The 14047-nt window shown below is 26.1% G+C and overlaps 1 protein-coding gene across 1 annotated transcript; it reads left to right on the top strand.

Annotated features, from left to right (window-relative positions):
• The first annotated feature begins 9991 nt into the window (after positions 1-9991).
• On the top strand, positions 9992-11602 carry LOC109790800 (cyclin-U2-1). The gene is made up of 2 exons (XM_020350036.3): positions 9992-10559; positions 11076-11602. Exons 1-2 carry the CDS (start codon positions 10138-10140, stop codon positions 11338-11340), a joined length of 687 nt encoding a protein of 228 aa, XP_020205625.1. The 5' UTR covers positions 9992-10137; the 3' UTR covers positions 11341-11602.
• Positions 11603-14047: the final 2445 nt, after the last annotated feature.

Here is a 14047-nt window from a genome sequence, read left to right as displayed (position 1 = left end):
ATCCTACAAGAGTTCACTTTGTTGTGAGTGGTGACATATGGTTACCTTTGCATAGTGTAGCTAAATGCAGATAATATCAATCATTCATCAAATCCAATATAATAAGGTCAATTTGTCTCATTCATGCAAGTACTTGGAAAATCCAATAGAATATGTCCAAACCCTAGTTTTCTCTAACTGCTACAATATATATTATGTCGCCTTCTGGCCAACTTACAGACATGCCAATACGTCTGTTATGCTTCATCTTATGGCCACAAAAATCATACAGATACATTTATCTGGCTAGATTCATGCCTCTGCATCTTCTGCTGCTATATTATTCTTTTCATGTATTATATTAAATGTTATTTATTATAATGTACGCATAATTACAAGAAAATATAATAATAATTTTTTTAATAAGGCACTTTATAATTTTTGTATGGAATTCATTTTTTTTTGTTTATCTTTATTCTTATTAAAAATTATAATAATATGTGTTTTTAATTGTTAAAATAATAATAAAAATTCGTAAATAAATGTTATAAGTACCTTATAATAAGAAATAGGATAATTTATAACCTGCTAGTATAAATTAATAGTTTTATATTATTATTTAATTACAAATCACATTATTATGTACAATAAATATGTTTTTAGTTCGAATAATGTGAATGGTTTTGATTTACACTCCTATAAAAAAATTGTTTTTCATTCTTCTAAAAAAATTTGTCCTTATAATTTCTTTTTTATTTTTTAAAATAAGTAAATTTTAATTTTGATTTTTATAAAAATATTTTTCTTTAATCTTTATCTTTCTAAAATAAAAAAAATGATTTCTTTGGACCCTAACGATAATTTTAAATTATATAAATAATATTTCTTTTAAGAACCTGTAAAACTTTTTAGAGATATAGTATGTCTAATAGTTTTGCGTAGGACTTGGGGGTTTTAGATGATTCTTTAACCTTTTAATGAATAAATAAATATTTAAAAATAATTATATAATAATAAAGACTAAAAATAACAATTATAAATTTTAGAGGAATGAAAAATAAAAAAAAATTACAGAGACCAAAATAAAAACTTGTTCATTTTTTAAAAACTAAAATATATTTAAATTACGATATAAATATATTTAATATTGTTTATATATAGGTATTAATCTCATAAATTGTATCAAATATGGAGTGTACACTTATAATCTTCAAAGAATATCTAGCGATAGAAACTTTGTATTACTTCCTCTTTTATTATTATTAGCAAAAAAAGAAAAAAGAAATTAACACATATAGAAAATTGGATATTTATATTAAATTTTACTAATCATATATGATAACTTTTTAGATTATTCTTGTTAAATAATATATATATATATATATATATATATATATATATATATTATAATAAAAAAAATGGATAGAGTAATTCCATACTTAAAAAAAAAAATCTTATAAATAGTGTCGGTACCCAATTCTGTACTTTGATAAATTGATATACTACGAATAGATATTTCAGGGGACAATGAAATCGAAGTCCCAATTATTATAATGGAAAGGTGCCCATTGCTCAATGTTCCAGTACTACTTTAGGTGCACCTAACGACCTTTCAGATCAATATTCAATTATAGACATACATGAGATTTAACTAGTACATATTATCATATACTTTCAGATCATTCAATTTATTCCAAACTATCACGCACAATATATACAATTATTATACTTTGGACAAATCTGATCATATATGAAACTCTAATTTTAACTAAAAATATTACTGTGCTGTAAAAGAAACTAAAAAAAATATTACTGCAATATATTTTAAGATATTAAAAAAGGAAGATAAATAAATTTAAGTTTCCGTTTATAATATCATTTAAAAAATTAGATTTTATTAATAAATTATAGAATTCAAATTCTCCTTTACTTACAACATATAAACATATATTGTTATTTTTTTAGATTCTCGTAAATATGGGACTTTGGGCATAAGTGCGAAAGACTGATAAGCTAACCCTAAACCAATATTTATGGACCCATACAGAAAGTAAAATGTATATTCATTTAGTAAGCATGAGTGTAATTAAATATAATGACAAAGTTGACAGAAAAATTGATTTCAGGTCTAGTGATTGTTGCATGCTATATAAGGATCCCACAATTGATTGATAGAAAGAAACACCAAGGACCTTCTTTGGTGAGTTTGCTGCCACCAACCATGTGAGATGAAATTCGGTTTCGCTTTAATCATGTTAGTCTTGGAAAAAAATATATCCTGAATATATTTGGATTGAGCGAGATAAAGTTATTACAAGTTGAGGTTGCACTTTGCATTGAGTCCAATAAAATAATCCAAATCACGAAGCTCGAAGCTCTTTGAGAGAAAACACGGAGTTAAGTTGACAAATCAGACCGGATGAGAATCACATTTTCGTATGTAATAATTATATCATCTACATAAACATGGTATGATTGACCTATAGTAGATGAGAAGAGATTAATCACATTTGTTGGCCCTTAATTGGAGCTGTACACACGATTATTAGTGACATTTTATAACGAATATTTTAGATATTTTATGTTGGTTAAAGACAAGTTATAGATTTTGACAATATCAAATGTGCGTATATTATATGATGAGTCAATACTCGATATAGAAAGTTCATATTCTATATTGAGTGATCAATAGAAGAAGGTCGTTGAAGTGTAGAGGAATTGAAGGAGAAGTGGTCGCCAGAAAGTTCTTGTCATAGTGGTCATTGAAAAAAGTATGTAGCATGCACGGAGGAGTTACCAAAAATTGTCTCAATCACAGCTTCGTTGTTGAAGAAAAAGAAGAACAGTAGAAAGCATGAATGGATTTGCAATCTCTTAGTGACCTAATTACAAAATATTCTATGATAAGTGACGATTTATTCATCATATAATGTTTCTTGCTATGACGGGTTAATAAATACCTATTATATAATGTTTTTGTCATATTTACAAGTATGTCACCACACCATTTTCTATGTTGTGTGGATGATACTCAATATAAAAAGTACGTCAGAAAATGTATATCTTGCACTAGTGACAAGACAATTTAGAGCATGTCAAACTAGGTTTGAGGTGCTTGTATGAGGATATAAATGGTTTTGTTATGCTTACAAATTAACCAATGATCTATTTATATATTCAAATCCAAGAGGTTGACTCATTTAAACTTCTTCCTCAAACAACTCACTAAGAAAATAAGTGTTCACATCAAGTTGCTTAAAGGTCCAATAAATGATATGTTAAAGCCAAGGTAAGAATAAGGTGAACAATACTAGCAGGATGACAAGAGAAAATGTCTAAGTATAATCATGACCAAAATACTGATACTACAAAAAATGTTACATATAATAATATATAAAAAAAATATTATAAATACAATATATGTTGGTATAAATTATTTAACATATATTCTCATACAATTTTAGTATTAATTTTAAATAAGATTTAACAATATATTTTATATGTCACTGTAACTTATAAAAATGTGTATTATTACATAACAATTTTTTGTAGTATGGTGAAAACCCTTGATGGCATGCAAGTTTAGCTTTGTACTTATTTATGGAGCCATTAAGATTCTCCTTGGTGTAGAGAAGCAAGAGTACATGTAACATGTGTTTTTGGGGTTTTGGCTAAGAAGTGTTGAATATCTAGCTTGCAGCAAGCTAGATGGAATCTTCCAGGGCCTATTTGGTAGTTCGTGGTTCCACATGAGAAAGTAGCAAGGGAGGATGAATTCCTCTTTGAACGATTCTATATTTAGATCTTGTTTTCATGGATGAGTGTTTTGAGGAAAGGAAGGTGAGAGGGAGGTATAGAATAGGTATTGGGGAAGTTAGTAGAACATAGTAATTGGTAGCTGAGGTAGATGTAGAGAAATTAGTAGAGGGACAAAGTGGCTCAGTGGGAGTAAAGACAGTAGATAGTAAGGTAGGAATAGTGCTAATTGTTTGAATAATTCCTCTCCCTAGTCTATCTGGACAACTTTAATAGAATAATTGTTTCTCTACCATATACTGAAATTGTTTGAAAACGTTAATGCTTTAGATTTTGTTTTAAAAGGTAAATCTGGGTATAATGAGTGTAAGCATATACAAAAGTAATGAAATATATGAAACTAGAAGTAAATTTTATGGGTGCTAGCTGGTCCAAACTTCAAGAGGATGATTGTAAGTTGTGTACAATACAAGTACCCGCGTGGAAAACGGTTGGATTTGATAATCTTTTACTTTGTCCAACGGAGTGGATAAAAATAATTTATTAATTTATTAAAATTCATTTAAAAAAATTCAACTCTTTCAATCTATTTAGATAAATAAAAATTTAATTTATTAATGAAAAATAATTTCTTAAAAATTAAGTAATTTATTTGTTGAACGTTTTTTTTCTCCCTAAATTATGTGCATATTGACTTCAAAACGATTAAATTATTTTATTGATTTCATTCAAAGTTGCAAGAGATAAAAGTTACCTATTTTTAGATGACTTAACATAGATTATGGACTAATTTGTGAAAAAATATTCGCGTCTCCAACAATATTAACAATTTAATTAGAATAAGTACTTTAAATTAAAATTAATTGAAATAATTTTGTTGATAGTTTTATCACTAAATACCTTTTTACCTCTCACGATTTAACTAGTTTTCATCATTCCATGTGGGCAAGTGGTCGTTATGCTGTCATAACTATCAAAACTACCCAACATCACTACATGTGAGCAAGTGATTATACACCTGTCATAACTACCAAAACTACCCTACCCCTAAGAGAAGGGAAACGGTTTAACTAACTTTAATGAATCAAATTTAACTATACTTATTAATTCTTGTTTTCATATCTTATACGTGAGTTGTTCATTTTTAAACATTAAAGTCTTCGGCTTCGGCAAATATCTGTTTTCATAAATATATAAATTCATCTCTCGCTACAATGCGAATTTAATTAATGTAAAGTGAAATTAGTCATTGATTTAAGAAAATATAATAATATAGGAATTTTCAATTAGTGAATCACACTATAGAAATATTTTTTATAATTTTTTTTACTAAGAATAAAAATTATTTTCAATCAAAAAAAGTTCTTAAAAATTTCTAAAATTTTAAAATTATAACTTTTCAATAAACAAGTATAAAACATTTTTTTCACAAAGACGTCGGACACAATTTTACAAAATGTGACACTAGTTGAATTTCTTAAATATGAAAAAAGAATATAATATTAAATAGATGATGAAATGTTTCCAAAAACAAGTTCTTTTTTTAATCTTTTTTCTTAATAATATTACATGCATAAAGCATTCATTAATTTTAATTAACTTTTATCAAAAAAAACTTAACTATTTGTTTACTAAAATTTTCTCTTTCTAATCACATATTTTTTTAATTTATAAAACTCAAAATCAATAATCTACCAAAATGACCCGAGTCTATTTTTACTTGAATATCACGACTCTTTGTTTTATCATTTCAGCTTTTATAATAACATGTTTTAGTAGAAGTTATTTTCCTCTTGAAAATGGATAATGCAGAAGTCGATTAAGCACTAATATATATATATAGAGTTAATGACTTATATACTGTTAGTGTAAATTTTTTTTACACTAACAATCAATTATATCTTTTAATTATGTCATGTTATTATAAACACATTTACTTTTAACAATGACATGACACAATTAAAAGATATAATTAGTTGTTAGTATAAATTTTTTTTACACTTATATATTCCTTTTTTTAATATTTTGATCTATATATTATTTCTCGATCGTGCTCATTGCATTTGCATGCTAGTATCCCATGGAATCAATCAATTACTTTGAGAGGGTTGATCTGTCATGACTCATGAGCTACATTATGGAAATTGGTCAGAGGCGTGCCAAAATCTCATTCGTTCAGCCACTTTATGTTAGCATGCTATGGACTCTACATATTTTATAATTACCTTATATTTCGTATCATTCTTTAAGCCTTTTATAATTTCATATAAGGATGCAACGTCTATGAGTGAGACTGAGAATCTGCATGTACGAACCCTATTCAAAGAAAATGAGAAAGGTGAGATAAACATGTGATAGAAAAAATATAATAAAATATTGTGAATTTATTTATAGCTCCCCAGCACATTTTTTAATGTGATTTTTTTTTTTTTGGATTGCATCAAAGCTCGTAATTAATTAGTCAGCCTACCTAAAAGAGCCGGAAAAAGTACAAGCAAGTAACATAGGAAAATTATTGTTGAGTCATATGTGTGCTGTAAAGGAGTGTTTGAAAATTAAAGAACTTTAATTTACAAAAGTTATTTATAATTATTTATGATTTTTTATAAGTTTTATTTATCATATTAATAAGTTTTGGTGAAGTTTACTATAAAACAAATAATTTTAACTTTGTTTCAATATTTTTTTTTTGCTAAAATTTGTAACATAAATTCTAATATATATATTAAACATTTATAAAATAAGTTTTTAATTAAGTTATTTATTCAAATGCATCTTTGTTTCAATAATTTTAATTGTGTTATACTTTTTTCTCCATTATTAATATATTCTAGTGATTTCACATGGCTTTGCCAACATTATTGTTTTAAAGGGTTTAAGATATTATGAAGCACATGTACATCAACTAACAAATGACTATTTATGCTATTTTGAGTTTAAATCTTGAGATACAAATGCATTAAAAGTAGGAAAGCAATCTCACTCTAGTTAAATGACTTTATGTAGCCAAAGGATACATGCAATCTTATACCAAAAAATAAATAAATAAGATACAGTGTAATGGCCAATCTCACTCTCACTTCTAGGTAATTAAGTAGGAAATTTATTCGTGGCATGCTGCTCCAATTCTTAAATGGATTAAACTTTAACATTCAATAGTTGTCAACTACTACTAAATTAAGTTGTGTTAAACAATATAATCACAATATTATCAACAACAACATAGATTAGATCTTAGCATTGGATTAGAATTAGATGGAAACTTCTGTTAATCTTTTTTCTGAGTAATTCCAATTGTGTTATAAATAGGAGAGGTAGATGTAAAGAGGAGAATGCAGGAAACAAAAACGAAGAAGATTATTAGGATAATAATGCACGTGGTAAGGTCAAGTGAGAAATTAAAGCAAAGATGGTAGGATTTGAGACAGGCCCATTGCACGTGTGACGTCCAATTGGCAATTGCTATGTCTATAGCACAAATCTCCAAGGCAAAGGTCAATGGTCAATCTTCTATTTATAATTGAAAATGACACTTTCCTGTCTTCATGTTCCTTCGTATCGTATGTGCATGTGAGACACTTTTTTTTTTTTTTTTTCAATTGACTTTTTTAAAAATGTTTTTATAAGATTTTTTAAAATTATTTTTGCATTAATTATAATTTTATTAAATTTTTTTAATAAATCTACAATAATGTAATATATTAGTACAATAAATTTAGTCTCTCTCATGAGAGGATCGGAGAATATAACTTACACATATTAATTAATTAAGTGAAAAATAATTTTTTAAAAAAAGAATGAGATGAATCCCAATAATTTTAAAGATCATTGAGAAAAAAATAATAATATAAATTATTAATAAATATAATTTTATTATGTTATTAGTATTTTAATTTGTGCATTTCATAAGGTAAATATTTATTATATATAATTAAAATTTATAATAAATTATATTTAAATAAATATTATATTGTATATAAATTATATTTAAAATTAATATAAATAGATATTTTTAAATATATAAATAATATTTTAGGTTTAAGATAAATAAATATATTGTTTTAATAATGTTTCTATACTTAGAAAATAATATTCTTTTTAATTATTGATAACTTATTTTAAAATATTAAAATCTAATTCATAAATAAATATAATAAATAAAAAAATGAATTATATAGAAAATAAAAAAAAAATAATTTTTAAAAATAATTTTGTACAAGATAAATATTCGTATTTAATATGTAGAAGTGAATTTATTAAATTAACTAATTTTCTTAAAGAATATGAATTAGTTAAAAGAGTCTAATATTTAGGGACATAAAAATATTAGTACGCGAGTAAAAAAAAAACTTAGATTATACTTTTAGTTTTTTTGTTGTTGTTAATATGTAGTTTCAGTCTCTCTATTTTAAAATGAAGACAATTGATTTCTCTAATTTTAAAATTGTGAAACTTTGATCCTTTCATCAAATTGATTTCTATTAATCAATAGGTTTTAACATTTATTCATACTTAAGTAATGTAACATTTAATAATATGATATTTAATTTAAAAAAAAACTAAAAAAATATATAAATAAGATTTATTAATAAAATAAATATTAATTACTCATAAATATATATTAATAAAGATTTTTTATTTTATTTTTATATATCACGTCACTTAAATTGTAACAAATTACTAATTAATGTCAAAATTTAAATATTAAAACACATCAAATTAATGATAAGATCAAAATTTCGTAACTTTAAAAATAAAAAATTAAATATTCCTATTTTAAAATAGAGGAACTATAATAATGGATTCACAAAAATAAAAAGATTAATATATATTGGATATGAACTGCATGATATTTGTTAGTCTTTTTTGTCTTCTTTTGTTTGACATCTCGCAAAATAATAATTAAAAAAAACAAAGTTTCATTTTAATGGTCATTTATAATATTAGTTAATATTAAATACATTTTATACTATAATTTTCATTATTTACTGTAAAATGAGAAAATATAAAAAGAGTATGGATCGATGAAAGAGAATCTAATTAATATAAAAATAAATTATATGTTAAAAAATATATAGTAATTTTCATAAAATTTAAAATATATTGATTATATTTTTAATATACATAAAAAATCTTAAATATAAAATTAAATGAGAGAATAAATTATTAGTTATTTGTTAGATTATAATTACATTAAAGTGCCCTTTAATTTTGTAGGTCCAAAACACGTAGCCTATAACCTGATTTCGATGATTAATATGAAGTAAACTAGAAATATTGATCTCATTTAAATTAATTTTCTTATTTCAGTAAATGTTTTCTGTAAACTGAGTCGAACTTTTCATTAATTATATCACACTAATTTGATTAATTTGGTGATGCGTGGCATTCACATTACCTTAGTCAAAATATAATAATGTTAGTGAAAAAAATTAACAAAATGATTAATTTGATTAATAGACACATTATAAAAGACTAAAAAAACAAAAGGTCTAGTTTGATAATAGAATCATTTTAAATCAACCATTGAAAGGTTATAACCATGCCAACCAGAACCTATATTCTGAATTTCACTTGGTAATAGTTGTTCTGCTGGTTAAATTTATCTGGTTAATCTGAATCTACAATGCTGATGCAGCATTAAATCAGAAGGTAGAGGCACCGACAGCTAGCCATTAGGAGAAGGGAGTAAAATGAAATAATAAAAACAACTAATGGGTTAAATAATAAACAATTGAATGAAAGTTCCAAGTAATTGCTTCTTGCCATTGATTATTTAAAAGGAAGATACTATGGCTAAGATTTTAGGGCCATTCATACACTGTCTTGTCTTTTATGCAATGCAGAGAGAGAAAGCTTAGCTGGTGTGTTTGTACTTTGCCATCATAAAGAGGAGCCACTCATATCTTAATAGTTTTCATTTTTCATATTTTTTAATCATAAATCTTCCACCCACTATTCCTTATTGGAAATGCCCATAGTCCCTTCCCTCCTCCCTCTAATTATATTATTAACATAAAGTATGCTAATTAGTTTTTATTAGAAAATGTAATTAATTTTTTAATAATTTTTTTTAATTACATTATTTCATTTATAAAATTTGAATCATAAATGTTACTTATGAGAATAAAGTAAATCCAATACCGCTTAAATTATTTACTTGTTGATAACAATAAAATAAAATAACACAAAAAAATAAAATATCATAGAAATAAAATAAACATATCCCAACTCTTCTTTGTATATAAAGCCTTCTTCCAAAAACCTTCTTCAACACTATCACAACCCCATCATCACTTGTTGCTTGTTGTTCAACAACAAATACCCCATTGGACTTGTAGCTTAGATCAATCTCTTTCAAAACCTTCCCTCTCTAATAGTAGGAAAACAAGGTTTCATTTCATGGCTTCTTTTTCTTCTGCTTCTTCTTCTCTGACAATATCACCAAGGAAGCTGCGCTATGATCTATATTCCTATTCATACAAAGAAGATTCCAACACCCCTTTAGTGATAAACGTTCTGGCTTCACTAATTGAGAGGAGCATGGCCAGGACACAGAGGATTGTGAAGAATTGTTCCAATGCTTTGTCCAAAGCCATAAGCACAAACATCTTTGATTGTAGGGAGATTCCTGATATGACCATTCAGTCCTATCTAGAGAGAATTTTCAGGTACACTAGAGCAGGACCATCAGTGTATGTTGTGGCCTATGTCTATATTGACAGGTTCTGCCAAAACAATCCTAGCTTTAGGATCAATGCCAGAAATGTCCATAGGCTTCTCATAACAACTATTATGGTGGCTTCCAAGTATGTGGAAGATATGTAAGTGCTCTTCTCCCTCTAAAGTTTATCTTTTTATTGTTTTTTACAAGTGAGGTTGAATCAATTTTGAAGAAATAATAATCATTTTTTTTTTCAAATTTAACTTAGTAACAGATTCCCTGCAGAATAATTCTTATAGATATATGATAATGCTATCAATTGTTACATTTTTCAAGAGAAATGGCCAAAACTAGAACCCTTAGGTTTATCTGAGAAAAATAGCAACCCTCTTTTCCAGCATCAATTCTAAAAAAAATGATTTTTTTTTTATTTTTTATAATAATTTGGTGAGGGGTTTGTTAAATTGAGACAAAGTTTGTTTCTTTCAATCTCAATCAGTGAGGGAACTGGCTAACAGCCTGCGAAGTGGACATTTTGTTAGGTCACCTAGTTTAGGTGGATGTTGTTGTTAATGTGTGATAATTGTGTTTTTCTTCATCATTTTTTTTATATTAATTTCTTGGGTTGGAAACAGGGCACTCTGTGATACTAATGTGGCTTCTCCTTATTTGACAGGAATTTCAGAAACTCATACTTTGCAAGAGTTGGTGGATTGACAACAAATGAATTGAATGAGTTGGAGCTTGAATTTCTTTTCTTGATGGGTTTTAAATTGCATGTGAATGTGAGTGTGTTTGAGAGCTATTGCTGCCATTTGGAGAGGGAAGTTAGCATTGGAGGAGGGTACCACATTGAGAGGACCCTAAGGTGTGCTGAAGAGATCAAAGCAAGGCATGTAGAAGAAAGGGGTTACACACAAATTGCACGTCTAATGTTGTAGAATGGTTAGGAAATTTTGGTGTTTTTATTATGTTTCTTTTTTCTTTCTTTAGTTTTTTTTTTTTTTTGTCTTGTAATAAAGAAAGGTAGTTTATGTGTACAGATCAATGTAAATCTAAATATTTGTTGGGGGATTGAGATTTTAGAACAGGTGAGGGAAAGCGAGTCATGTACAAATTTGTCTTGTTTCATCTCAAGGAAACAGTGAATTTTGATTATCAGAAGAGTTTTGGCGTTTTATATGTTAATCTGAAGTTTTTTGAGATTTACTTCTTCTGTCTTTATGTGTGCATATTTTCAATCCTTTGAACTAAATTTATTATTTGGCTATGCTTTTCCTGGATTGAAATTTGAAAATGTAGGTGTCAGTATCTGGATCTTGAATTGTTCACAGAGAAATTATTATTCCACTTCATAATGTGAACTTGCATAAGAAAAGGGGTATGCAATAACAAACTCTTTTGATTTACATGTCTAAACTAGTCAGTAATGAGTATAAATGATATAAGAATAAAATCTCATTATACTTATTAATATCATGATTTCAAATCTCGTAAATCACAACATGATGGAGGGAAACAAAGAAAGAATAATTGGAGAAGTCAAAAAGTGTTCATCGATTGCTTTGTTCTTTTTTTTACTTTTCACCCTTTAATATAGTATTTTGATGGTGAAAGACGAGCAAAAATTTGATAGCATTATAATGTTCTAACAAACTTTCTTGATCTATAAGCAAATCAACTGGGTTGTAATACACTATGTGAGCTGTGGAGCATTATTATAGCAACATTTTGATTATTCTGCAAGTCAAAATGGTTAAGGAAAATGATTTTTCACACCTTGATAAGGCGTGTATACCTCGAAATAGAGAGAGATTGGAAGAAGAGATTGAAAAGATAGTGGTAAGATACATATATTCCAAAATTAAAATATAATAAGTTAAATATAGTTGAATGGTTTTTAGGAATACCATGAACAGCCACACAACTAATAAGTTAACAAGAATTAATTGACAAAACTTCAATAAATTCAAGGGTGGTTGTTAAAAAAAAAAAGAATTATAAGGTATAAGAAGTATTCTTTTTTCTGAGAATAAAAAAATATGTGCAATTAATTCTCTCAAATTTTTTAACTAAAAAATTCTTGCTGGCTAACTTTTTTCTTGGACTGATCGATCAAACAAGGGTTAAATTATGAAATATTTACTAAAAAAATATCTTGAAACTATTTATGAATTGGGATTGATTTTGTAACGTTATCACCAAAATCGCCATGTAAATGAACAGTTTTCAGTGATCACCTACCATATATTAGCCCATTTTTGTTTTGTCATTCCCATATAAAAATTAAAAAGCTTAAAATGTTTTTGGTTATCATAGTTGATTTTTTGTTTTAAGTTTCTATAAATTTCTTGTTTAACTTTTTATCTTTCTAATATTTTTGTTTAGATTGTTTAGTAAAAATTTCACATGATATCCTATTTGACATGTTAGATTAACAACTGTCACATTAATGATTCACTTAATATGACATGTCAATACATATGTTAAATTAACAATAAAATATAATTAGATGAATTAGAATAAAAACTTTTATGTTTTTTTTTCTTCTATAAGAACGTAAATAACATATTCTTATTGAGTTAGCTTTTATAAAGATAAAATAGTATATCCAGCCACAATTTCATGTTCAATGCAAGAATTGAATCTCAATCTTTTGATTAAAGAGTAAAAATGTTTAACCACTTTGAACTACCGATTTTTATTATAAAAAAAAAACTTGTATATTTATAATTATAGGTTCCGAAGCAAAAAATTGAGTGTATTTAAAGGGCTAAAACAAAAATTGAGTATATTTAGAGAGTCTAATAGATAAATTATAGGAGCATCATGAATAATAATTTAGAGCTTTAGTTATTGATAAACACATACAACCTCAATGTTCCACTGTAACAACACAACTTCTTTCACACAAGTCAACCTAGCAGTGAATGTGAAAAATCAAGCTAATCCACTAATTTTGACCTACCCTTCTATGAGTTTTGCCAAATACAGTTCGGGTTAGGGTAGATTTGCTCACCAAAAGATGGCCCGAAAGTTATAGTTTGTCTAGTAATAAGTTTTTTAACAAAAATAATTTAATTTTAAAATTTAAAAATGTTTAAACAAAATATTTTAAATTTATAATAAATATTTTATATTGCGACATGTGATTATTTTAATTATTGATAATTTAACTTAAAATATTAAAATTTTATTTATATATAAATATGATAATTAAAAAATTGAATTAAATAAAAAGTTAAGAAATTCTTACAACACTTTTACTAAAGAAAAACTTTTTAAATTATTTTCATTAAAGAGAAATTAGTTAACAAACGCTCTTACGTAAAATAACTAATCATATTTAATATAAAGGAGGATATAAAATTGTTTTTTTTTTTTTTTTTTTTGGAAAGAAATTATTGATAATGTGTTCGCATGATAACAATAAGGGTGATTTTAGACTTTTAAGTATATACGCCCACCTTTTGTTCTACAGTGGATATAACAAGGAGATCAATTAATTAATTATGTGGAATGATGGGAATAATGTTAATGCAAAATTGTTTTTTTTTTATTTAATTGAAAATATGGATTGTAACTTGGAAGATATTACACGTACTTTTCATCAAACCGACCCGCCGATCCCTGAAAAATGACCCGTTC

This window comes from Cajanus cajan, chromosome 3, assembly GCF_000230855.2.
Source record: "Cajanus cajan strain Asha chromosome 3, NIPB_CcT2T_4, whole genome shotgun sequence".
In the NCBI taxonomy this organism is placed as follows: Eukaryota; Viridiplantae; Streptophyta; class Magnoliopsida; order Fabales; family Fabaceae; genus Cajanus; species Cajanus cajan.
This window is presented reverse-complemented; position numbering and strand designations above follow the sequence as displayed.

Bases quoted from the DNA above. Each gene is read 5' to 3' on its own strand.
- LOC109790800 (XM_020350036.3), top strand. From the start codon at position 10,138: ATGGCTTCTTTTTCTTCTGCTTCTTCTTCTCTGACAATATCACCAAGG. The intron at 10,560-11,075 runs GTAAGTGCTCTT...CTTATTTGACAG, and splicing joins TCCAAGTATGTGGAAGATAT to GAATTTCAGAAACTCATACT.